The 25,261-nt window shown below is 53.8% G+C and overlaps 11 protein-coding genes across 11 annotated transcripts; 4 read left to right on the forward strand and 7 right to left on the reverse strand.

Annotated features, from left to right (window-relative positions):
* Window positions 1–542: 542 nt before the first annotated feature.
* MYCGRDRAFT_102173 (uncharacterized protein) lies at window positions 543–1,817 on the reverse strand (the record flags this gene model as incomplete). The annotated part of the gene is made up of 2 exons (XM_003857540.1): window positions 543–940; window positions 1,000–1,817. The coding sequence occupies 2 exons, from the start codon at window positions 1,699–1,701 to the stop codon at window positions 584–586; spliced, it is 1,059 nt and encodes a 352-aa protein (XP_003857588.1).
* Window positions 1,818–2,729: 912 nt separating this feature from the next.
* MgAMY4 (putative alpha-amylase) lies at window positions 2,730–4,599 on the reverse strand (the record flags this gene model as incomplete). The annotated part of the gene is made up of 4 exons (XM_003857539.1): window positions 2,730–3,547; window positions 3,637–3,923; window positions 3,995–4,138; window positions 4,204–4,599. The coding sequence occupies 4 exons, from the start codon at window positions 4,597–4,599 to the stop codon at window positions 2,818–2,820; spliced, it is 1,557 nt and encodes a 518-aa protein (XP_003857587.1).
* Window positions 4,600–6,272: 1,673 nt separating this feature from the next.
* MYCGRDRAFT_102176 (uncharacterized protein) lies at window positions 6,273–7,275 on the reverse strand (the record flags this gene model as incomplete). Its single annotated transcript, XM_003857538.1, has 1 exon — window positions 6,273–7,275. The coding sequence occupies one exon, from the start codon at window positions 6,585–6,587 to the stop codon at window positions 6,300–6,302; it is 288 nt and encodes a 95-aa protein (XP_003857586.1).
* Window positions 7,276–7,374: 99 nt separating this feature from the next.
* MgSte7 (uncharacterized protein) lies at window positions 7,375–8,987 on the reverse strand (the record flags this gene model as incomplete). The annotated part of the gene is made up of 2 exons (XM_003857537.1): window positions 7,375–8,128; window positions 8,185–8,987. Coding segments are annotated over 2 exons (1,197 nt in total), but the record flags the coding sequence as incomplete, so codon positions are not given.
* Window positions 8,988–9,210: 223 nt separating this feature from the next.
* On the forward strand, window positions 9,211–14,062 carry GTB2401 (transcription elongation factor SPT6; the record flags this gene model as incomplete). Its single annotated transcript, XM_003856012.1, has 3 exons — window positions 9,211–9,503; window positions 9,738–13,753; window positions 13,809–14,062. 3 exons carry the CDS (start codon window positions 9,211–9,213, stop codon window positions 14,060–14,062), a joined length of 4,563 nt encoding a protein of 1,520 aa, XP_003856060.1.
* A 771-nt stretch (window positions 14,063–14,833) lies between these two features.
* Window positions 14,834–15,989, forward strand: MYCGRDRAFT_65448 (uncharacterized protein; the record flags this gene model as incomplete). Its single annotated transcript, XM_003856013.1, has 2 exons — window positions 14,834–15,081; window positions 15,140–15,989. 2 exons carry the CDS (start codon window positions 14,936–14,938, stop codon window positions 15,987–15,989), a joined length of 996 nt encoding a protein of 331 aa, XP_003856061.1.
* Window positions 15,990–16,844: 855 nt separating this feature from the next.
* On the reverse strand, window positions 16,845–17,320 carry MYCGRDRAFT_19099 (uncharacterized protein; the record flags this gene model as incomplete). Its single annotated transcript, XM_003857536.1, has 2 exons — window positions 16,845–17,044; window positions 17,101–17,320. Coding segments are annotated over 2 exons (420 nt in total), but the record flags the coding sequence as incomplete, so codon positions are not given.
* Window positions 17,321–17,816: 496 nt separating this feature from the next.
* On the forward strand, window positions 17,817–20,102 carry MYCGRDRAFT_98298 (uncharacterized protein; the record flags this gene model as incomplete). The annotated part of the gene is made up of 5 exons (XM_003856014.1): window positions 17,817–18,025; window positions 18,081–18,299; window positions 18,359–19,348; window positions 19,412–19,983; window positions 20,042–20,102. 5 exons carry the CDS (start codon window positions 17,990–17,992, stop codon window positions 20,100–20,102), a joined length of 1,878 nt encoding a protein of 625 aa, XP_003856062.1.
* Window positions 20,103–21,669: 1,567 nt separating this feature from the next.
* On the forward strand, window positions 21,670–22,200 carry MYCGRDRAFT_89015 (uncharacterized protein; the record flags this gene model as incomplete). The annotated part of the gene is made up of 3 exons (XM_003856015.1): window positions 21,670–21,911; window positions 21,966–22,035; window positions 22,087–22,200. The coding sequence occupies 3 exons, from the start codon at window positions 21,670–21,672 to the stop codon at window positions 22,198–22,200; spliced, it is 426 nt and encodes a 141-aa protein (XP_003856063.1).
* A 594-nt stretch (window positions 22,201–22,794) lies between these two features.
* Window positions 22,795–23,028, reverse strand: MYCGRDRAFT_35238 (uncharacterized protein; the record flags this gene model as incomplete). Its single annotated transcript, XM_003857535.1, has 1 exon — window positions 22,795–23,028. A coding segment is annotated over one exon (234 nt), but the record flags the coding sequence as incomplete, so codon positions are not given.
* Window positions 23,029–23,736: 708 nt separating this feature from the next.
* Window positions 23,737–25,077, reverse strand: MYCGRDRAFT_102177 (proteasome core particle subunit alpha 1; the record flags this gene model as incomplete). Its single annotated transcript, XM_003857534.1, has 5 exons — window positions 23,737–23,826; window positions 23,934–24,392; window positions 24,445–24,752; window positions 24,808–24,870; window positions 24,930–25,077. The coding sequence occupies 4 exons, from the start codon at window positions 24,934–24,936 to the stop codon at window positions 24,006–24,008; spliced, it is 765 nt and encodes a 254-aa protein (XP_003857582.1).
* Between the last annotated feature and the right edge of the window lie 184 nt (window positions 25,078–25,261).

Consider the following 25,261-nt stretch of genomic DNA (forward strand, 5'->3'; position numbering starts at 1 on the left):
GGTAGGAGCGGCCGACCTGGATCACATGCGCGGTTAGCTGGTGATGTTGCTGCGTGTCTCAGGAGCGCGTTTGGACAAAGCGTTACAGCCGAGACACCAGTAGAAAACCTCACCTGAGAGTGTTTGCTGTATGGATCAATTTCGCAGGGAACAGGCTGCGATTCGGAAGTCTTGTGGCGGAGCTTCTGCGAGAACGACGCTAAGTAAGCTAGGCATGATTGGAGTGAATGAAAAGTACAGGCTTCCGCCGCCGCTCGGAAACTTCACTCTGGGAGTGAATTGCACACCTTCCTCTTGAAATCGATGCTGTGAACATCATTCACTTCCCTCTGTCATGTACTGCTCGAATGGGAGGCAGCTCGTCGACAGTAGGAACGTTCTAGGTGGACAGCCAACATTCGTAACTTCCATATTCGGAACTAGCGGGATTTCTGACTGACAACGTGCAGCGATACACCGGGCATGCTCCATTCTCGCCAAGTGTTCACGAAAGGCGTAGACAGGACGAAGACCAATGCAGAGAGGTGAAATGAGACTTCTAACTCGTTCAATGCGAGGTAATGCCGCTACCTGGTTTCAATACCTAGTGCTTGCTAACCTCCAAGACAGCCTTGCCAAAGTTCTTGCCCGCAAGCATGCCAATCAGACCCTCAGCCGCGTTATCGATGCCCACGGTCGTCGACATCTCCGCTTTGAAAGAGCCGTCGTGCAGCCACTTCTGCACATTCTCCTGGTGCTGCTTCCAGTACTTGGGACCCATGTTCTCGTCCATGACGATGAAGCCCTGCATCTTCAGGCGCTTGGCCACGACTTGCATCAGGCTCTTGACGCCGTATGCCTCCTCGGGCTTCAGGTTGTATTGCGAGACCATGCCGCAGGCGATGATGCGGGCGAAGTTGTTGGCGTTTTGAATGGCGGCGTCGAGTTGCTCTCCACCGACCTGGATTAATGTGTCAGTATGTTCGTTGCATGTCAGAGGATGGTCGGGAGGAAGCTCACGTTCTCGTAGTAAATGTCGATGCCATCTGGTGCGAGTCTCTTCAAAGCATCCATTGGTTTCTCAGTCTTGTAGTTGAAACCGCCGTCGAAACCAAGCTGCTTGGTGATGAAGTCCAGCTTCTTGTCGTCCCCAACACTGCCAATGACCTTCAATCCCTCGTGCTTCGCGAGCTGGCCAACGATCTGGCCAACTGCGCCGGAAGCAGCGGAAATGAAGATGGTCTCACCCTTCTTCGGTTGGCCGATCTCGTAGAACGAGCTGTAGGCCGTCAGACCGGGCATTCCCAATGCACCGATAAAGAGCTTTGGGTCGAGGTTGTATTGGTTGTTGAGCGGGTTGTAGTTGGCTGAGTCTGCTGCCTCTTTTGTGATAACGCTGTATTCCTCGGTCGCATGTCTTCCCGCGTGAACCAAGCTGCCCTCCTTGAACTTCTCATTATCGCTCTTGATGACGGACAGGATCGCGGAGTTGTCGATTGGCTTGCCGAGTTCGAAGGGTGGAGAGTAGCTCTTGGACTCGGGAGCACGCATGCGGCCACGCTGGTAAGGATCGAACGAGACGTAGTGGACCTTTGCTGTGAATCCGCCTTGGGGAGGTGCTTGCTCGGTATCGAATTCTGTGCTTTCGATCGTGAGGTCCTGGCCAGGTACCGGCCATCCAGACGGGACCTTGGCGAAGATGAGAGCTTTGTTTTGGACCATGTTGGCGATGTTGTGGGAGTTTGTGGGATTGAAGGAGGAGGTTGTGGATACGAAGAGAGTAGAAGGTCCAAGGGCCACGGGATATATGAAAGAGGCAGAGGAGAACACTTACTAGAGTCTTGACGGACAACCTGCCCCAAGAAGATTACTAAATCGTCATGGCTACGGCCGGTACATGATCCCAAGGGAGAGAACATTCTTCCCCATGTCGGCGTTCGCTCGGTGCTCTGTCATCATTATCAAGCACTACGGAGATGGTGTCATAACAAGGGCATTGGACCGGTTGTCGTCGGTTGCTCAAGTCCCAAGATCGGATTTGGGGCTGCCGTTTTTTTCTTCCCACTTGACCCCTCCTTCGGCGTTGCAGCTCGATCAAGCATCCACTCCGGCACAGCTCATGTTATGGCGGGCGTGACTCCGGTGGAGGGGCAGGGCTGACGTGACAGAGAGAGGAGAGGACCATCTCTGAAATTGTGAACACGGAACGGCGTGATGTAGCGATGCACTCATCCTCGAGCATGTTCAACGAGGGGCAGAACGCAGCCCACCTCATCGATGATGTCTTTGGCGGCGGCCCGAACATTGCCCACGGACCTCCCTGGACGCGATGCCCAGACAAGGCTTGACTTCGCCAGACGAAAATCCGTGCAGTGTCAGAATGTTCGAGTCGAGCTGCTGGCAGGTGTCATCATGTGCTGTCTTGGCGACGGACCATGGGCGAATGTCATTGTATGGTTGTGAGGAGACGAAGTGGTCAAAAAGCATGATGGACGCCTGAAGGAATGCGGATTTGCCCGGGAAGCAAGACTCACGTGCACGCGTGAGAAGAGAGCGATTATGAAGGATCCAGACATGCCACATTCATTTCTGTTCTGTTGAACCCATGGCAAGTGCAACTTCGCTAGCTTGCAATACATCAACGAGTGAATCATAAAGAGCCAAACCCTTGACGAGCATCATCGCCGCTCCATCCACTGCCCGTGTGTGCGACTGGCTCGCCGGGAGTCCAAAGTCAACGCTGCCGCGCCATATAAATCCGATCGCCGTGACCTTTTCCACTGCAACTGAATACAAAGTTCTGAGACCGGGGAGTAGAAGTGCTGTGAGCCTCATGCTCTAATAATCGAGGTGAAAGAGGCGCGAGTTGCGCAGCTTGAGCTTCGACTTTAATGTCGTATTGCTCGCACCGCATAGGCCCGCTCCAGCGATGCCAACAGACGGGTAGTAAATCCTCGGAGCGCCGCCAGACATGGGAACCGACAGATTGCCGTCGCTGGAGGTGGCAGTAGTGCAGGTCAGGAGCTCAGTAACTTGCACGCCGTCTTCGTAGCCCGCAGGTATGGAGAGCGTGGTATTACCAGCTCCTGATCCCGAATTCGTAAGAACGGCGAGCATGCTTCCTTTGCGCATGGCGATGTTGTTGCTGTCGCTCCATACAGCGTTGTTCTGATAGGAGAGGTAGGAAGAGTCGTCAGAGATGGCATTCTTGCGGATGGCGTTCATTGTCTTGACGTGCTTGTACAGCTCTGCGTCTTTATTGTAGCCGGATAGCCACAACGCTTCACGGTTGAATGGCGTAGAGCTACCACCCAACGCGTTGTAGTGCTGCTCTTGACCCTGATAGATGATCGGGATGCCATCGGTCAGCATCGTGAAGGCAATGACATTCTTGGCCGAAGCCATGTCTCCGTTCAGGGCGGCGAAACGAGGTTGATCATGGTTCTCGGAAAAGGTACCAAGAAGAGAGGTATCCTTGCATGCGCCGGCCTTGAGAACAGTGACGGCATCGACCAATCCTGAGATACTTCCTGATGTACTCTTGAACGCATCGACGAGTGGTTGGTATCTGCAGGTCCCCGATGTCAGCCAGGTACTACAGCCGCCTCCACACGGGTGGCTTCCTCCCGCGCTAGGGTACGGGGTACGTATACTCACATCATGTAGTTCATCACACCAGGGACGTAGTCTTGGAAACCACAGACGAAGTCATTGTCGATGATGTACGCTTCGCCAACCGCGTACACACCTGCGGCAGACATGAAACTGCCCCAGAAATTCCTGTTGACCTGCATGAGGGAGTCGATACGCAGCCCATCGATGGAGTAGTCGGAGACGAGGTTCGAAATCCATGTATTCCATTGCGAAGCAACGGCTGAGTCCTCGGTTCTGAGATCCGGAAGTGGCACGTTGGTGCTTCCCATCCAGCACTGCTCGATGTTCGCCTGTGACACGTCAGTACAGAACGAATGCGAGACATGTCACACGTATGCACAAAGAATGTTCGATTACTTACATCATCCGTGTAATCGGTGTAGTCGATCGTGCAGTAGCTGTGGTATTGGCTGGGGTCGTTGAAGGGAGTGAACACGCTGTAATCAACATCTTCTGGCGGTCCATGAGCCGCCATGTGGTTGACAACAATGTCGACCATCAAGTACTAGAGTCCCGTGACCTGTTAGCAAATGATCTTGACACATATTGAACGACATGCGCTTGACTCACCATGCCCCGGGAGTGGAGTGCTGCAGCCAGGTTCCGCAGATCGTCCTCGGAACCAAAGGCGGAATTGACCTCGTTAATGTTGGTCTGCCAATACCCATGATACGAGGTACCGTCGATTGAGTTCCCGTCGAGCTGCTTCGTGACCGGAGAGATCCAAACTGCATCGAAGCCCATGTCCTGAATGTAATCGAGTCGCTGCGTGATACCGGCCCATGTGCCACCGCAGTACAAGCCAAGCCCGGTATCACAGGCGGTCGTCGTGGAGCCGTTGGTGAGCGCAAATCGATCCGTGACGACCTGGTAGATCGTTCTGCTGCGCCATTCCGGGCCGTTGGCTGCGAGCACGGCTTCACACAGCGTGAAGAGCAGCAACACAATCAGGTTCAGAACCTGCATGATGTCTGTTGCTGTGAACTCGAAGTGTGCGATGATCGTGCCCGCGTTTATCTGTTGGTGGTGCCTGTGCTTCGATTGTATGTTGTATCTTGGTATCGGTGTCAATGTTCTCCTTGTTGTTATTGCTGCCAGTTGCGAATGTCGAGGGTTGTTGAATGTGTCTGAGACAGCGAGACAAGTTGTGATAAAGAATGGAGACCGCTTATTGAATGCTCATGTGCTCGCCATGTGGAAGGAAACCCGCGGCTTTATAACAACGACTGAAAGCGGCCAACCATCTGACGAGTGCTGATGCGGCGCATGGTAACGTCACAAGGCACATATGGCAGCGCGATTCGGCACCCATTCGGCATACACACCCGCGCGCAGGTCAGTGAAGGAATTGGAAGAGTACACACCAAAGCATACTCCCGAATGGGCGCGTAGACAATGATGCAGCTAGACACCCACCATGAGCCAAGCCAAAGCCGATCACTCGCTCGAAGGTGGCATATAGGGTGCATGCATGAGATCGTCCCAGCAGTAGCATGTCGGATCCTCTGCGCATGCGCCTGCTCGCGCGCACACATGGTAGCGCCTCGAAAGACGCCTACTACCGCTCGAGGCACATTGCGCGATGCTGTTGTTTCATCTGCCAAGAGTGCTCTGATCTTCAAAGCTTGGGTATCAGCCGCCGGGTCCTGGAAAGTGTCACTGCTCACGACCAAGTGTGCCAGTCTCTCGCACAGCTACTCGAGCAGACTGAGCTGTGGCGTTGCCAATCTACCACTGATGCATGGAAGAGTCGTAGAGGCTGCTGTCCACATTCTTTGGATTTTTCGGTCGACCTCGGTCGGCCTCAACATGCGCCTTCCTCTTGTGGTTGGAACCTCCTTGCAATGGAGGACTGTAGCCTGAACAGATGCCTTTGCAAGAATCGCCCGTCCAAAGTGGGGAAGACTGCTGGTCTGACGATGTCGTAGCAGCTGACAGCATATGTGCTGCCGTCGAAGAGAGGTGTAGTGAAGGTTGAGTGGAGCCGACCCGCCTCGTCAAGGCAAGGGAGGTCAAGTTTGGCCAAATTCTCCCAGACGGTCGGAAGCCACAACCCTGTCCATTGTTACTGCACGGTGGACGAGAGCAGCACGCAATAACGTCGACTTCTGCTTTACTCCACTGAGTAGTGCGCGATCATTTCTATCTCCTACTCTGTTGAACGCCTCCCGGCGGATGTGATTTTGCCTAAAGCTTTCCATCAGCAGCGAACTCTAGAAGTTCGCCGAGGCGTCTGAAGGAGCCACACATGCCTGGATGACGTTGTCGAGGTGCTCGCTAGCTGCCACACTAGATGCTCATGAATGACGGCGGCCCCGAATGGCCGATGGAAGATGGATGGATGTAAGCAGCGCGCCCTGCTGCTGTTGCGCAAGTGAACAGACGATTGGCGCCCGAAGCTGCGGATGGCCTGCAAACAGGGCAGCCGGCGAGTCTCATTGCCACGTTGCCATAGGTTCCTTGTCCATTTACATGGGCAGAGCAAGCAAGCAGACGTCGCATGACTGCGTGCAGAGGATCGGCGGCGTAGCAAAGGCATCGGCTACGACCGTGAAATCTGCGGGGAAGTGTGTACGACAGCATATGACCTCTGTTCGCCTCCAAGACCGGTGTGTGTGTGTGGGCTGACGGGGCTGTTTCAATGAGAATTCAGATACCAGACGACTCTACTCGATTGAATAGAGGCTACTTTGCTTTGGCGTTGCATCGAGCAGGTCAGTTGAGATTGTCACATGTCTGATGACTGATGCCAGCGTCCGGACAAGTGTTGTGTGAAATGGCGGGATGCGCCACGAGGGACGGTAATGCATGGCAATATGCACAGAAGTTGCAGGGATTGCAAAACTCCGCAATCCCGAGCTTAGCATGCATAGATTGAATTGTGTCCTCTGCTCAATCTTATAGGCTGTACAGTCTTGCAAAGCTCCCAAGGTTCGCCTGATATCCACTTTCATCTGCAACAGCTGCAAGTTCCGCTAGATGCCAGACCGCCGAGCAAGATTGATCCTGAGAAAATATCGTGGCTTTGCCAGCACACGCGATTGAGCGTAGCTGACATGAACGTCAGTAAACAGGCATCTGGCTGAAATCCAGCGTCCAGTGGAGGATCTGACCAAAGCAATGTTCATCACATGTGAATCCTGGGCCAAGATTTCGCGGATGGTGCGCCGCAAGTTCGAACAGGCGGTGACCACATCTTGGTCGATGAATTCGCGGAGTGCAGCCCAACAAGCAAGGCGCACGTGGGTATGAGACCACTGCGCCGGTGCAGACGCACGGAAAAACTCTGCGTAGGTGCGATCATCTCCACTTCTCCATTGTCGTTTGATGCATGTTGAAAGTCGCAAAGCAAGGCAGGGGAAAGACTTTGGTAGCTGGGCCGACCACGTCTGTCGCGAAAGCTGGGCCCTGTCAAAGTTTGCGGATGACACCGCTAGGAAAGGGACAAGTCATAGAACAAAGCCTGCCGCAATGGGTGTCGGACAGTCCCTGAAAAAGGCTCTCCATCATTTCGGAGGTCCGAACAGATGCATACAAGACAGTCTCTCCACAGAGATCATTTCACTGCACAGGTCCCGTCGCCGTCCTCCTGTATGGATCGCTACGGTCACTGCCCGCCGTATCTGGCCTGCTGCGCTGTGTGCCTGGCGCTTGTCGGATCGGGAGGCTCATCTGGGGCTGCACGTAATTCGCGCTGCTTGTGCGGGCTGGGAAAGGTCTCGATGCATCGCCGTTGGAGCCAGATGATATCGGGATCTCGCCACTAGTGGGTGTCTGCTCCCTGGGAGTCAAGCCTGTCGCGTGTCCAGGTACATCCTCTCCTCGTAGCATGGCTTGGGTAGCTGGTGAGAGCTGCGGCGCCAAGTGACTGCGTCGGTTGTGCCGCTCCATCATGCTGACCGCCCACTGCTCGAGGTTGACGGGTGTGCGCTTGGCAGCCTGGAGGAATGCATCGTTGTCATACAGCTCCTGCGGTGTCGGCCTCTTGTCTGGATCCTTCATCATGCATTTGGCAATGACTTCCTCCAAGATGAGTGGGAAGGCATCGCTTTTGGGCAATTTCGGTGCGGGCTCAAGCACGATTTGCTGGAGTAGATCGAGGATTCCCTGGGGACCCGATGTATCGTCATCACTATCCTCGCTCTCGACGCCGAACGGGAACTTTCCGATCGCCATCTCCATGAGCGTCAGGCCGACACTCCAGACATCGCTCTTGACCGTATAGGGGCTTCCTTGTATCCGCTCAGGAGCCATGTACGTACCGGTTCCCACGAATGTGTCGGCGACACTGTTCTCAAGCTCGGAAGATACACCGAAGTCACAAAGCTTGATCTGGCCCTTGCTATTGACCAGAACATTCGATGGCTTGATGTCGCGGTGCATGATCCGATGTGCGTGGTATAGGTATTTCAAGCCGCCGAGAATGGCTTCAGCAATCTTCCCGAGCACGTCTACGCGGACCGGTCCAAAATTTCTCGATATGCTGTCCAGAGAGCTAGATCGGCAAGTCAGCGATTGACCTCCCATCCGCGTTAGAGGGACACGACCTACCCGACATCCATGTACTCCATACACATCGTCACGTCGTTGGCCTCGTTCATGAACGCTCCATAGAACGACACAATGTAGGGCGAATTGCACTCGTGCATGATCTGGAGTTCCCTCACAATCCGCTTGCGCACCTCCTTCTTGGCTTCGACGTGGATGATCTTTCTCGCCATCAAGATGTTCCACCCCTTGTGTCTCACTTTGCTCACTGTACCGCCATTGCCCGATCCTAGCTCTTTCACCACTTCAAGGTCCTCCGTCCGCCAGTCGGGCCTGAACTCAACGCCGATCTCCAGAGTGTCATTTCGATTGCCATCGTTGCCGAGAGAGCCGGGAAGCTGTGAGTCTTGTTCTGAGGGGGCCACAACTTTGGGTGGAGCGCTGAGGGCAAGACCTTTGACATTCTTCCTCTTCATCGACCGGGCCTTGAACTGATCGGCACTCATGGTGCGATGTGAGCGTCAGCCGTGGCCGGCGACTGGCAGTTGGAGGGATGAGGCAAGCAACTGATCGTGCGTCGTAGAAGTGAGAGGATATGAGCTGGTATGTCGGCGAGTACGTCTGCGTCAGGGATGTACGAGAATAGCTCCGACTCGCACGTATTTCGTGGCGTATCGAGTCGTGGCCAATAGTTGTGTCGTAGCGCTCAAAAGCAGATTGGCGCCTTGGGCGGCAGGGCGAGACAGGTGTCAGGACGAGGCGAGGTACGTCTGGGCTGATCTGTGAGATACCCTGGCGATAGAAAATGTCGAATTGCGGTAGATATGCAGGGGAAGATGTTGTTCGGGAGGACGGTGTTTTTGCGTGACCTGCAGGTCGTGGAGGGCAGCAACAAACAGATGCCGGGCCGGATTGTGGGGCTAGAAGACGTGTTGGGCATCGAAGCGGCCCTGGACCTTTGTTGAACTATTAACAAGCCCGCCGGTGTCAACTCAAGGTCTCGACTCATGCAGACTGATTTACGAGCAATATGGCATAGCACGCGGAGTAGGTGGAAACATCGAGCTCAAGCCTAGATGGTCCGCAATCATGTTGTTATGCCCATTATGGCAGCTCTTCGATAATGGAAGTCTCTCATGTCAGAGAATGTCAGAGAATGGAGCTGAGGACAACGCGTGCGGAAGGGAAGGCTCGATTGAGCACAGATACGGGAGAAGAGTGATTCATGAGGGTCGCGAATATGCTGTATCACTCCCGCCTCACGCATCCTATTCTCGCAATCGCAAAAGTCCAAAAGTGTTCATCATCCTCACGACTGTGTCGTTCCCATTGAAGTCGGCCTCAGGCACACGAAAAGCTACGGCTCTTCCCGCGCTCTTCAGGTATGTCCTTCGCGACGAACAATCTTTTGATGTGTTCATGCAAACACCACCTGCGCTGCGGAACCACATCCCTATTCCTCACCACCATCGCCAGAGTGCTTCACGACAACAACCTCTGAGACCGCATCTGAGGGCCATTCATCTCGCACATCTCGTCACCACGAAGCCATTTCGGCGCATTACACTCCTTTGTTGGAGGTCGTGACCCGACGACACCGACACCATGGCCGACAGATACTTCGATACTACTGCCGACGTTGGTGACGAGGAAGACGAGGAGGACTTTGACGAGGAAACGGGTGAGGTTCGGTCGAGTACCAAGCGCAAGGCTACCAATGGCGCGGATCTGGAAGATTCGAGCGAGGAAGAGGACGATGATGATGATGAGGAAGCTGCGCGTAAGGTTCGCGAGGGCTTCATCGTCGACGAAGATGATGACGAGGACGAGGGGGAGGAACTACGGGAAGAGCGAAGACGCGAAAGGAAACGTCGACGCGAGGAACGTGAGCAGGAAGAGGCCTTGGATGATGATGATCTTGATCTCATCGGACTACGTGATGGAGACGAAGGCAGACAAGCAGAGCCGAGCAAGTTCAAGCGATTAAAGCGTGGGCACCGAGAAGAGCGCGCGGGCAGCGAGCCTCGAGGTGTCGCAGACATCTTCGCAGATGAGGATGAAGACGATGTGCCAGGTACTGGTCGGCGTCCTGGCTTCAATCAATACGGCGACGATATGGAGGACTTCATCGAACAGGATGAATTTGACGACGATCAGCCGGATGGCATGGACGAGGATCTCGGTGTTCGCGCGCCCCGACGAGCAGGCTACAGCGATCTCAAGAAGCTGCAAGAGTCCGGTCTGGGAGAGGTGGAGCTAGAAGATATGAAGGCCGCTTTTGGCGAAGGCGAAGAGTTCAGCTGGGCACTGGAGGCAGAAATGCAACACCAAGGAGAAGATCAGCTGGATCCGGATAAGCCATTGGAGCTGAAGGATGTCTTCGAGCCTGCCCAGCTCGAGGAGCGCATGCTCACGGACAAAGACAACCTCATTCGCGAGACGGACGTGCCAGAGCGCTTACAGCTCGCACGAGCTCCATATAAAGATCTTGCGGACTTGACGGATGAGCAGATGTCGATACGGTCAGCCGAGGAGGCCCGCTGGATCAGCGACATCCTATTTCCACGAAAGCGCATGGAGCAGCGACTTCGTGAGCCTTTCGAAGCTGCGGTCAAGCAGGTACTCCACTTCATGAACGTGGACGAGTACGAGCCGGCGTTCATCTTCCAGAACCGCAAAGACTATCTCATCCACTCCGAGCCGGTGGACCCCAACAACCCCAACGGCGCCGAGCTCAAAGCTGAGAAGCTGCTCAACCAGACGGACCTATGGGACGTTTTCGAGCAAGATCTGAAGTACCGTGCATTCGCAGAGCGGAGGGAGAGCATTCAGAGGAGCATCGAGTTGATCAAGGAGCTCGAGCCTGACTTCGATGATGCCATTTTCGACGATTTGATCCCGCTCGCAGCGACCATGGACGATCTCCAAGACCTGCAGGAGTATCTCAACTTCCAGTACTCTACGCAGCTCAAGGATCTCAGTATCAGTGATGCTGCTGTCAACGGTACTCAGAAGCGTGCGGTCGGCGCGCGATCCGCGTGGGACAAAGTTCGCGCAGGTCCTGCCTACCACATGGTCCGAGCCTTTGGCATCACGGCGGATGCAATTGCCCAGAACGCGGAGAAGACATCCCGTAGGACATATACGGAAGACACTGACAAGCTTCCCGAAGACCTTGCGGATACTTTGGTGCGCGATCCGGACTACAAGACTGGCGAAGAGGTCATGAGTCGAGCGAAAGCAATGTTCGCCGAGGAAATCGCGATGAGCCCGCGCATGCGCCGACACATGCGCATCATCTACTACAAGAACTTGGTGTTTGACTGCCATCGTACGGAGAAAGGCGTGAAGCAAATCAACGAGGACCATCCTTACTACGAATTCAAGTATTTGCGGAATCAGGAAGTCCGAGTATTCCTGGTCGACAAACCCGAGGTCTTTCTACGGATGCTCAAGGCCGAAGCTGAGGGTCTGGTTGAAGTACGAGTGAAGCTGCGAGACGAGCGTCGCACCATCGAAGATCTTCACAAAGCGATTGAGTCAGACAACTTCTCAGAAGTTGCCGATGCCTGGAATGCACTCAGGAGAGAAGTGCTCGGAATGGCTTTGACCAAGCTGCAACGCATCCTGTCTAAAGGTGTCAAGGACAACTTGAAGAACGAGTGCGAGAACAAGATTGCGGGCTACTGTCGCGATGCCTTCACCCAGAAGCTTGACCAGGCCCCTTTCAAGCCGAAGGACATGGAGCTTGGCACCTGCGCACGGGTTCTCGCGCTATCGAACGGCGCCGGGGCTCGGGGCGATGCCATCTGCTGGGCCCACGTTGACGAGAATGGCCGTGTGCTGGAGAACGGAAAATTTACAGACTTCCGGCTTGGCTCGGACGCGGTACCGGATGGCAAGGATGTGTCACGCTTTGTCGAGCTCGTGGAGCGCAGACAACCCGATGTCATTGCAGTCGCCGGTTGGTCCGTTGAGACACGACAGCTGTACAAGAACCTGCAGGATATTATCGAGAAAAAGGAGTTGCACGGGACGCCCTACGAAGACGAAGACGGTCGAGAAGTCTCAGATGCACTTGAAGTCGTCCAGCCGCAAGACGAAGTCGCACGGCTCTACTACAACACCGACCGCGCCGCCGCAGATCATCCTGGTGTTCCGCCACTCACCAGATATTGCATTGCTTTGGCACACTACATGCAGAACCCACTGAAGGAGTATGCTGCACTCAAAAAGGGCATCACGGCTATCACTTTCGATCAAAATCAACTTCTCCTGCCGGAAGACAAATTGATGCGATATCTCGAGACGGCATTGGTGGACATTGTCAATCTCGTAGGTGTGGACATCAATGAAGCCTTTCAGGATCCCTACACCCAGAACTTACTGCCATACGTATGTGGTCTCGGACCTCGCAAGGCAGATGCCATGATCAAAGCCATTGCTGCCAATGGAGGTGAAGTCATCAACCGCGCAGATCTGGTCGGTGACGTTGACAACAACAAACGTCAAGCCGTCGGTGGTAAGGTGTGGGAGAATTGCGCGAGTTTCCTCTACATCGCTTGGGAGGACGAGCCTGAGGCCGACTATCTAGACAACACAAGAATTCACCCCGAGGATTACGACATCGCACGCAAGATGGCAGCTGATGCATTGGAGCTCGACGAGGAAGATATCAAAGCGGAGCAGGACGAGCATGGTCCGAATGCCGTTGTACGAAAGCTTTTCAAGGACGAGCAAGTGGACCGCGTTAACGATCTGATCCTGGAGGAATATGCTCAACAATTGACCATGAACTTCAGCCAGAAGAAGCGCGCAACCTTGGAGACCATCCGTGCCGAGCTGCAGAACCCATACGAGGAGCTGAGGAGGAATCTGTTCCCTCTGACCAGCGATGAGCTATTCACCATGATGACCGGAGAAACCCGCGAGTCGCTGAAGGACGGCATGATCGTTGCCTGTTCTATCAAGAAGACATTCTCGGATCACATTGAAGTCAAGCTCGAATGTGGCATTGATGGCGGCATTTCCGAGACAGAATTTCCCGAGGACATGGTACAGAATCAGCTCGAGCCGAGAGCCGTATGGTCGAGAGACCAGGTCATTCAAGCCAAACTGACATTCATCGACCGCAAGAAGCTTACAGCGCAATTGACTCTGCGGGAGAACGAAATGAGAACACCCTACCGACGATCGTTCGATCATGGGTTCGATGAGTGGGATGATGAGCAGGAGGATCGCGACAAGAAAGCGGCGCGCAAAGCTATCGAGCAGAAAGTGGGTCGCCAGCAGAGAGTCATCAAGCATCCGCTCTTCAAACCCTTTGGATCCGTGCAGGCAGTCGAAGCTCTCCGAAACCAGAGTCGCGGCGAGTGCATCATTCGACCATCCTCCAACGGGACTGACCATTTGGCGGTCACTTGGAAGATCGCCAACGATGTCTACCAGCATATTGATGTGCTGGAATTGGACAAGGAAAACGAATTTAGCGTTGGCCGGAAGCTCAAAGTCGGCAGTTACGTGTACAGTGATCTCGACGAACTGATCGTTCTGCACGTACAGGCGATGGCCAAAAAGGTTGACGAGATGACCAACGATGACAAGTTCAAGGACCTTTCGAAGAAGGAGACCGGTAAGATCGAATTCCAATGTCACTTTGGGTAATCTAATGCTAACAAATCCCACAGATCAATGGTTGACCACCTACCTCGAAGCCAATCCCAAGCGAGCCATGTACGCCTTCTGCATCAATACGACGCACCCGGGCTACTTCGATCTCTGCTTCAAAGCCGGCGAGAAGGCTCCTATCATCCACTGGCCTGTCAAGGTCATTCCACAAGGCTTTGACCTTCAAAAGAACAAGTACCCGGACATGCGCGCGTTGAAGAATGGCTTCAAAGTGCTCATCCAGAACCAGCCGGCGACAAACGGGAGGCGCTAGTGTCGTGGTTCTTTGTTTGTGTGAGATTTGGCGTGGGCGAGGATTTGGAAATGTCGGGCGTTGTGGGCCGAGACAAGGCCTTAGTTTCAGCGAATACGGCGGAGGACTATAGACAGTGGGATGATTGCGGGCGTCGCAGGCCGCACATGTTGTACTAATATCCTTTTCGACGAGCAAGGTCGATAGAAAAGCTACGTCTGAACAGCTCTCTCGCTGTCTAAAATACTTCTGAGGGAACAACCATTCAAAGTTGCCGCGTAAGACGTGTGACGCTCTGAGGCCTTTCATCATGAGAAAGGCTCATGACTGCAAACCACGACAAGTAGCAACAGCTTTGAATGCGTTCTCATGATCGAGCGAGAAGTTCTCGTCGCCCTCCCTGGACTTTCACCTGAAAAAGGAGCTTCCTCCGGATCTACGTCATGCCGAGAGGAGGCCGAACAAACTCCAAATGGAAAATGTTGAACAGCGATGATGAGAAATGTTTCTCTCGCCTTCTTTGTCTTCCCGGTCTGCATTTCATCATCGCACGGTTTTCTCTCGCTGCCAAAAGTGGATTTCGCTCGCGATTGCGCGGACAATGACCCGCGGGCTTCCGTCCGTATGAGGCGAAAGGAGGAAAATATGGATAGTGCAGCGTCATGTGTGTCGCTTTCAGATGCCTGGGTTTGTAATTGAAGACTCTAGGTGGCCGCTATGCGTGGCTTGGATGTGTATATCAAGGCGAGGAAGTCGCGTATTGGAAGTTTCTTCTGTTCCTCCAAAACAACATCTCTCTTTCCTACCATTGCCACCTCTCCATCCTCATCACCAAACTTAAGTTCAACCAGCAACTGAATCACCTCCACCATCAAACCTCAGACGACAACAATCATGCCTTCCTTCACCGTCTTCAAGGGCGCCAAAGATGGCAAGGTGAAGAAGAGCGAGGTCTTCAAGCCTGAGCTCACCGGCGACCAAGTCCTCCTAAAGGTCACTGCGTCAGGACTTTGCGGGACTGACATGCACTATCGCACAGTGTAAGACCAATCCCCTCTCATCAGAAACACCAGAGACACCAGCTGACAAGCTCTTCAGCGACATGGCTCTCGGCCACGAAGGCGTCGGCACCGTCGAGCAAGTCGGCCCACAAGTCACCCACCTCAAGAAAGGCGATCGTGTCGGCTGGGGCTACGAGCACAACTCGTGCGGGCACTGCCAACAATGCCTCCGCGGAAACGAGACCTACTGCCCGGAACGCGCCATGTACGGCTCCGCCGACTTGGATCAAGGCTCCTTCGCTACGAACGGAGTATGGCGTGAGGCCTTCCTCTTCAAGATCCCCGACAGCTTGAGCGACGAGGTCGCTGCTCCGCTCATGTGTGGTGGCGCTACTGTGTTCAACGCGCTACACATGTACAACGCCCAGCCCACCGAGACGATCGGCATTATTGGCGTTGGCGGACTCGGTCATCTGGCCATCCAGTTTGCAAACAAGATGGGCGCACACGTCGTCGTGCTGTCAGGCTCCGACAGGAAGAAGGACGAGGCCATGAAGCTAGGTGCGCACGAGTTCATCGCCATCAAGGATGTCAAGGAGATCAAGACATCTCGTCCGCTTGACAGGCTCCTGGTTACGACATCAGCACAACCGGACTGGAAAAAACTGGTGCCTGCTCTGGCTCCTGGCGCAACGATCCACCCGCTTTCCGTGGACGAAGGCGACTTCTCCATCCCCTACATGCCCATGTTGGCGCAGGGTCTCACGATCCAGGGCTCCGTCGTAGCTTCGAGGTACATCCAGAACCGCATGCTGGAGTTTGCCGCGCTACACAAGATTGAGCCGATTATCGAGAAGTTCCCGATGACCGAGGAGGGTATCAACGAGGCTATGGACAAGCTTGGCGAAGGCAACATTCGCTACCGCGGTGTGTTCACTGCGCAGTAGAGCGATGTTCAGGAGAAATATGATGATGACGACGGATATGTTGGCTTCCCAGTAGCCGCAGAGCCAGTGACCGAAAAGTGTACAATAGCGGCATAGAGCGCGGCGTTGATGAGTGTTTAGCTTGTAACAATATTGAACTCGAAAAACGTGTTACACAAGCTCTTTCGACCATCTGGCAAATTTCATTCTTTAGTATAGGTCGACATGTCTGTCTCCTTCATTTAAATGGCTGGCAGGTGCTGTCGCTTGCTCTCTAGCGTGCCTCAGGCCCGAGTCGCCTCGGAATCATGCAGATTATCGGCGTGCTGGAAGCATTGTGTGGGCAGCGGTCAGCTTCAGTGGCTCAATCCCGCCTCCTCAGCAGGATCATGGTCGCATGAATAGCGACGCTCATGGGATCTGATCAGCGCAGTGTCTGATATCGTTTCCCAATTGCCGAAATAAGTGGTAGATCTCTGTAGACTGTACAAAGCATAGAAGTCTGCCAGGTCCTCACTCCAGCAATGACGCCGGATATTCGAAGGTCTTCGTGACATGGCCTTTCACGATCTCTCCATCCTCGGGCGGGAAGCCAGAAGGATTCTTCATCTCCGGCGGATTCGTCTCAATTTCGATAGTGACCTGACCTCCAAATTAGCATACGTCCGGTACAGTCGGAAGGCATCACATTGAGAAATGGTGCTAAAATACCACTTCGTCCACACAAGTGAAGTCCAGGCCGACACAAGGAGTTTCGGAGAACATCGACAACGGAGGATCGGTGATGGGGAGGGTGTTATCAGAGGAAGTCGATGAGAACGTAGATGGGTCTAAGGGTAGGAGGATTGGCGAGGAGGGAGAATCAGGAGGAGAAGTCGATACCGGTCCGTCGTTGACGATTCCCACATCCATCATGGCTTGGAAGACACCGTCTTTGACACGATCTTCTAGGTAGAGTTTGCGGACTTGAGTGATGAATGTGTCGTAGAGTTCTTTGCCTTTGAGAGGTGGTGCGGCTTTGTGGAAGTCTGGCTTGTTGCCCTTTTTGGTGGAGGCGAGAAGTGTGAATTGTGATACTGTTGGATGTGTGAGATGTGTGTGTGTAATCCCATACCTAGAAACGCTCGCTCACCACATAGCACTTCGCCTGCGATATCTTGGACATTGTGTTTCCACCGGCCTCCCTGTTCGTCGTCCCACAGCTTCACTTTCAGGACTTTCGCTGCCATGGACTCGGCTTCCTTCTTGGTGTCATCTTTGCCTATCGCGGCGAACACCAAGAGACCTTTGCCGATCGTCGAGATGAGCTGGCCATCTACTGTGACAGAAGCAGATTTAACCCTTTGTATGACAGCTGGGCGTGGCAATTGTCAGATAACGAGTTGTGCAAAGATTCTACGACGAAGGCATCGACTCACTCTTCATTCTCGAACAAGGCTGGATCGGACCAAGTGTCGACAGGCTGACCGAGACAGGACTGCAAGCTCCAGAATACGAACGATGTCGTTGGACGGAGAGCTCAGACAAAGTTCGGGCGAACCTTGGATGATGTGAGGAGCGATCTTTCAGGAGGAGGACCGTCCTTTGACACACTGAGACGCTGCACTGTAATGAATTGAAGATGTAGCAAGCAATAGCACATGTCCTGAACGGTCCTCGGCAATTCACGCGATTTCTGGCGTTCTTTTGGTGTAGAACGTATCAGGTAGAATAGTTCTACCATCGTCCCACCAGTTTTGACCCGACGGGACGATCAGCGCCCAGGCAAGAAACACTCCCCCGAACCCTACACGTTCGCGACGCCCTTCCCTTCCCAAAGACCACCGCCGAGCTGCCTCTGTCCGAACCACCTCCTCCGCCCGCATCACGACCATCCGTGACCATTCCGACTAACAGCCGCCCGGCGCAGTGCGCATATTCTCCGTTCGCTCCGAATCCCGAGATCGACCCAATTCGAGGTCCACCACAACTCACTCCACGCTGGAGCTCGCAGCTACCAACGCAGCACGCAATCGCTCAAAATGGCGGCACGGAAGCTGCAGCAAGAGATAGACAAGGTCCCTTCGCTCCTGGTCCGACGCACAATCTCAGTCCTTCTAACACGTAGCGCAGGAGTTCAAGCGAGTCGCAGAAGGCGTCGCACTCTTCGAGGGCATATACGAGAAGCTCACACTGTCGACAAATCCGTCACAAAAGGAGAAGCTCGAAGATTCACTGAAGAAGGAGATCAAGAAGCTACAGCGATCACGAGACAAGATAAAAGGCTGGGCGAGTCAAAATGATATCAAGGACAAGAAGCCGTTGCAGGACCAGCGGAAGCTCATTGAGACGGTAATCTTGTCGCGGACACGTTTGCAATCGTATGGCGGAGGACTGACACTTTGTCACAGCAAATGGAGAAATTCAAGGCCGTGGAGAAGGAGATGAAGACCAAGGCATTTTCCAAGGAAGGTCTAAATGCTGCAGCGAAACTGGATCCCAAGGAGAAGGAGAAGATGGAGGTCGCGCAATTCCTCTCAGACATGGTCGACGAGCTGGGTCGACAAGTAGAGAGCCAGGAGGCCGAAGTCGAGGCAATACAAGCAACCCTCAAGAAAGGCAAGAAGGATAGTGGGAAAGCAGACAGAATGGCCGAATTGGAGCGGATGGTGGAGCGACATAAATGGCATACGGGCAAATTGGAAATCCTCTTACGATCACTGGAGAACGGCAGCGTCGAAGTTGAGCAAGTCAAGGAAATTGACGATGGCATCAAGTACTATGTGGAACAAAACCAGGAGGTGGACTTCATGGAAGACGACACAATCTACGATGATCTCGCCTTGGAAGAAGAGGAGGACCAATTCGGTATCGCCGGTGATAACGACAGAGTCTCAAGTCAGGACAACCAGAGCATACAAGACGAACCTCCGGAGCATGAGCCAACAAGGACGACCAGCGCACCCAGTATAAAGACAAAGTCTACGTCCATTTCAGAAAATGCGGCTGGAGTGCGGCGACCGAGCGTACAGATGAAATCCCCACTTCCGGCATTGTCAACATTGCACGCAAGTCTACCGGGCAACGTGAATGGCAAAGTGGCGGAAACAATGCGACCGGCGCCCTTACCGACGATACCCACCGGACAACCTCTCAAATACGCTTCTGCGGCAGCGGCCGCGGCGTCGAGTGTGGGAATCGCACCTCTACCACCGCCACCCGCAGCAGCGAAGACGGCTTCGCCTGCACCTGCGCCTGCACAGCCCGTGGCAGCATCACCCGCACGACCGATAGCAGCGCAACCTGCGAAAGCTGCGGAAGCACTAACAAAACAGCCATCACCGGCGCCGAAAGAGGAGGTCAAGGCGCTCGCACCAAAGGCTCCCACGCCTGTGGAGCAAGTGTCATCACAAGCGTCGAAGGTTTCCTCGGTCAGACCATCACCGCAAGTCGCTCGCGCCCAGCCACAAGCAGCACCACCAGCGGAGAGCAGTTCGAAAGCGAGGCAACCGCCGAGTCCGGACTCTGGAATCGCTGGCATCGCTCTGTCACACCGAGACTCAGCACAAGATGAAGAGGAGGAAGAGAGCATCTACCACCTGCCGTCATCACTTGCTGACCTGCTCGGATCATTCGAGGAGACCAAGCAACGCGCAAAGTCAGACCAGCCTTTTGACCTGAACATGATGAATGCCTCGCGAGTAACATGCCCGACACCGTTGGACGCAGAGAAGCCCAATCACTACAAGCCGCAAAATCCCTACGCTTACACGCCAGCGCACTACCCGCAAGAGCCGCTAGGCATCTTTGATGATCCCCGACTGTACAGCCGCATCGACACTGACAGCCTGTTCTACGCCTTCTACTACCGGCAGGGGACGTACCAGCAATACCTGGCAGCGAAGGCGCTGAAAAGCCAAAGCTGGCGGTTCCACAAGCAATATCAGACTTGGTTCCAGCGCCACGAGGAGCCCAAGAACATTACGGAAGAGTTCGAGCAGGGGACCTATCGGTTCTTCGACTATGAGTCCACGTGGTGAGTCCCGCGCCTGTCCTGTCTGACCAATGAAGCTTTTACTAACATTTGTTGCCAGGATGAACCGCCGCAAGGCAGATTTCAAATTCGCGTATAAGTTCCTCGAAGATGATCTCTGATTTGCCAGGCGTCCCTCCGTTTGGTCGGCAGGGTGATGGACACGAATTTCTGATCGGAACACAGGTTGGGTTGGAAGGCGAGCGAGGTTTACCAGTACCTTCTACCACCAGACTCCCGCCTCATTTGTTGCTAGGCTACGTCCGATGTTTTGGTGAATACGCGAGAGAATTTCAAACTGAATCGAGGGTGCGGCTCTGCTTGAGTTTTACTTGGGCGGACCGCACATCGACTTTGGCTCTGCCCTTGGCCATGGATGCCTTCTACCTTCTCCCTCTCCGCTGATGTTCGTGCTTTAGGTCTCTATGGTTCAAGTTATACTGAGCCGGCTGGCGCAGAATATTCTGTTCGTCAAAACAGCCCAAAGCGCACGCAGCTGCCGAATCTCGTCGAACCATCCAACATGCCCAGCATGCGATGTTGCGTCTTGGACAACATGTCCAAATGCTTTACTTTTGACGTTCTCACTTGCGTGTGAATGACGTGCATCGATAGAATGCCGCCAAAGTCAGGTGCAGCACCATAATGAGGCCGCCCAGGGTCAGCCTTGACCATTCCTTATGTACCCTTTCTTCTGCCTCCGCCTCGGTGACAGCTCCGGGAGGATCAAAGAAGGCAACGCAACACAAGGCAACTAGTTCGCAATCTGAGCACAAGACCCGCGTGAAGCATTGCCACCAACGGTCTACTCACTGCCGACCCAGTCGCTTGTCTCATTCGACAGGCGAGGCCTCCTGTCCCGTTACACATCCCAGACCGTGGTGCAGCACGTGGATAGTAAGCCACCATTGTCCTACCTGTCAGCACAAGCGCCGTGCATTGTTCTGATCAGTAGCGACTCAAGAAGGCAACAGATCTTACCGTTGTGCCGGGTTACTCGCATGGCTGTCCTTACTGTGACGAGACGAGGCCTCCCCGAAGGCCTCCCACAGCTCCTCACGCCATGTCCGTAACCTTCCGAGCCAACACGATGCCTTCCCAGCGGCCAGCTTGCCGACAGGAAGCGACTTCTCGTTTCAGTACGAGTCAAATGACCTGCTTTAAGGTCGCATTGCATGGCTCGGTCTGCCTAAGAAGGTAAAGCCATGCCGGCTACAATGCCTTTGTCCATCGAGGACTGAGATCCGGTGTCTGATAGCGTCCGCCTCACCTATCCTGAGTGGTATCGTCAGTCGCTCGGTAGCTTGAAGGCCGGACTTTTGAACTCCGTTTGTTGATCGTGATCTAAATCCACGGCAAGGCAATGAGGTACTGTGAGGTATCTTTTGTGCCTTCTTCGCTTCCTCCGCGATGTGCTTCTCGAAGAGATTATCGTGAAAGGGTCTCAGACTATGAGGCCGCCATGTCCTGAGGTGAACATATAAAGGCGTCTCTTTCCGAGTTCTCTGGCGACGAAAATGAGACTTTATCGCTGTGCAATAGTCCTACCCGAAATCCGTCGCAGTGTATGCATCCTGGCAACGCTTACCGTCTCGAAGTCTGCAGTCCTGCAACCCCCATAACCGTGAATGAAGTCAAAGCTCGCTCTAGCTCCCCTACCGTCGCCGAGGCCGATCGCCACAACTCGAAATGTCGTACTACGACCCACCTTCGGGGTACTACAATCAGTCTCCTAATCAACGATCATCATATGCAACATCACAACAACAGCCTTACGCACCGTACGCGAGCTCTTACCAAGGCTATCCGATCCTACAACGCCGACCTCAGCAACAACCACCACCGCAACAGTACTACTCTTCGCCGTCAACATCACCCGGTTCAATCTACAGCCAGCCTCAAAGTCCACCTTGCCAGCCCGTGCAATCAACGTATGTCAAATTCACTCCAAATTCTTCTCATATTATGACTAACACCCCTTTTAGCCCGGGCTACCACTGCCTCTACCCAAACTGCACCCACACAACCAGCCGCAAGACTGATCTTGAGCGACACGTGAGTCGAATGCACGTGCGATCTTCGCTCTTTGATTGTGAATGGGAACAGTGCGATCGGACGGGACGCTATGGATTTTCGACCAAGGATAAGATGGTCGACCACATGCGACAGGTACATGAGGCGGATATTCCGAAGAAGAGGAGGAGCAGTGGGCGGCGATGAGGCGGCGATGGCACGCTTTTTGATTTTGTTCTCAAGGTTCTGCGGGAGGTGTTCGAACAGGTTCGAGCAATCGATTTTGGCTTTGATGTTTTGCTTTTGAGTGTCTGGCTGTTGATACCCTGTCCTTTGAGGCGCACTTGAATCGAGTGCAAGTTTTGGAAGCTGTAGTATTAATGCTGTAAGCTTATTAGTCGATTCACGCAGCTGCTCGCTTAAATATGTGTTGTCCATGCAGTGGACAGTCCCGCAGAATGAGCTCTTGCAACGAGGTACTGTGGTATGTTTTCTCTGGTCCATGTGATTGACGCTATCTCCTGCCCTGATGGTCAACGTCCGTATACCGGTCTCAAACGTCAAAGAAATCGCATGTACCATTCGTAGTCGTTCCTGCAACTCGCTCAAACCAGGAGCATGTCTTTCTTCAGGTCTCTCACCCATGAGATAGATCTCACGAGCATGCGCCCACCGCAACGCTGCGTTTAAGTACATGTAGATTTTCCAAGCTCGAAATCGGCGGACCGCAGCATCGATAATTATGCAAAGACGTGGTCAGCTCCACGAGTCTCTCGAGAGGTTACATGGAATCGGATATGCTCACCGTTTCAATTGCATCTTAATCTTCTCCTCGTCCTTGCTAGGCTTGCCGTTCTGTTCAAAAGGCTGGCGAAGGAGTGCTCTGGCTTGAGCTTTGCATTGTCGCATCAAAGCAAATCCTTCTTCGGTTGATGTCTCGGCTGCAGATGGGAGAGCAACATCGGCCAACTGCTTTTGGATGTCGTGGAAGTCTTTCATGAGCTCTGCGATTCGTATTGCGCGAACGTTGTTCACTGGGGAATTCGCAAATCAGTCGGTACCCTCAAAAGTGGAGCGACTCGGCCGACTCACTACCGTCTGCCATGTTAGAGGGACTCCGGAGGATTGTCCGATTACGGTCCCTTTCATGAGAAGCGGCCTGGCGAAGACTCGGTCGATGCTGGAACTTGTCCGTTGGACTTCGGACGGCGTCCATGTCCGCATCCTCTGTCTTAACGGTCGGCATCGTCGAAAGCCTTGCGCATGAATGCTGATCGCATGCGTGTCTCAGCTCGAACGAAAGCCGTCTTGAGCAACTAACCGCCACCAGCACACTCTTGGGATGCATTCCCAGCCCGGAGTGGAGATAAAACGGACGCAATCACACCGTCAAACTGGTAGCCGTTCAAGATGTTCAGCTGAAGCGTCAACATGATTTACGTCAGTTCAGGTGAGCGAGGGACTGTGACCAACGATGCGCGGAGCAAAGGGCAAGCCATCATCACGAAAGGCAGCTGAGATCAGTATCATGGCAGCCGGATGATGTGGTTCCAAGGATAGGGCTGAGCGCCATGAATGCTGTATTGTTCTTAGTGTCTCGTAGTCCGTGTCGAGTTCAGCTGTGTTCTGAGCGCCACATGACGAAATAATTCCTCGGAGAGCACACGGACACCTCGAAGGGAAGTCGCATTCCACAGGGCTGAAGGATCGAATTGCACAAGAAGGGAAGAGGATGCTCGTATGTTCTGAAATCGTTCTTTGTGGTGTGGTAGTGCATTGCATGTGATGTGCAATGGAGGACTTGATCTCAAATATGGGTTGCAGATCAGAGTTCTGCCAGTTGTTAGCGTCATCTTGCTAGCGAAGAGCTGCGCATAGCGGTCCGCATCAATTCCGCGCCCAAGCAGATAGACGCTGTAGCTCAGCTCGTACTGGCTCACCATCTTGCGTGATGACTTGACACAGTTGCAGCACACTGACCGGTGGTGCCGCTTGCCGCTCTGCCAACCCGCTCAGTCCTTCTCAGCAATAGCCTGCAGACGCTCATCGATCTCCTCCTCTGACAACGAACGGAAAGCGGTATCAGTTCCCTCCTTGCCATCGGTTCTTGGACCACCAACAATGCCAATCTCCAGCTCGCCCTTCTTGAAGTCCACGCTGAGAACAGTGCTCAGTGTAGCGATTCCCAACTCAACGACCTCTTCCCAATTGCCCTCTGCGTTGTCCTTGTTCTTCAGCTTCTTCTCGAGGTAGTTCAGCGCTTCTTGCGCTTTCGGTCCAGATGCGGTCGCCTTGTAGCCAACGTAGTAGCCTGCAGGGTCGCACTTGTAGAGCTGTGGTCCGAACTCTGAATCGACGGAGATGAGGGTTGTCGCAACACCAAGCGGTCGCATGTAAGCCTTGAGAATGATCAGCATGACTGCGTGCTATTACTTAGTTGTCCATCCTTACTCTCTGTGTGTAGACCTGGTTGATGTTCGCCAATCGCTTTGCCAACACATCACAAGGCATCTCGTATCCGAACTTGTATCGGAACTCTGCTGCTTCTCCTCGTGCGCGGCTGACGGAAGCTCGCGCATCTGCGATCGATCCAGTCATGACACAGCCGACCGAAGGCGAGAGTCTGTACACGTATGATACGGATGCTGGGTCGATGAGCTTGTCCGGAACCTTCTTTTGCGAGATGACCACGGCACAGTCTTTGCCTCTTACACCGACCGATGTGATGTTCGCTGCTGTGATTGCCTTGAATGCATACTCTGTGGCCATGGATCAGTACCATATCCCGAGCTTCCTCTGAAGATGTCTACGAACCGACTTGGTACAGGCGGCCCTGGTCTGAGAAGATGGTGATGTGACGATCGAAACCCGCGCTTCCTGTGTTGGACATTGATCAGTTCTGAGCCAGAGCTTCGTGGTGATGATGAGAGACGTACCAGACATGGCTGCGGCGTGCTTCGGAGATGGACAAGGAGCTGTCGAGGAGTGGCGCTGGCGGAGGATGTGTAGGCAGAGGTGATGCTGGGGCTTCGAATGCTTTGGATGAAGCTTGATGGCGATGAATTGTGGTTGGAGAGGTTGTGGTGTCGTTGTTGCAGTGCAGTCTATCCAGCAGGCATCGCGGCGTTCGCGTCCAGCGGAGCTTGGGCCCCATGGGAAGCGGATCGGCGCTAGCGACTTGACGACTTTTTGATACTTCACCTGACAATTTTATAGAGCATTTGACATGTGCGAGTATTGGTTTGACGGAGTCTTCTGATCGTTGGAC

The sequence above is a fragment of the Zymoseptoria tritici genome, chromosome 1 (assembly GCF_000219625.1).
Source record: "Zymoseptoria tritici IPO323 chromosome 1, whole genome shotgun sequence".
Classification (NCBI taxonomy): Eukaryota; Fungi; Ascomycota; class Dothideomycetes; order Mycosphaerellales; family Mycosphaerellaceae; genus Zymoseptoria; species Zymoseptoria tritici.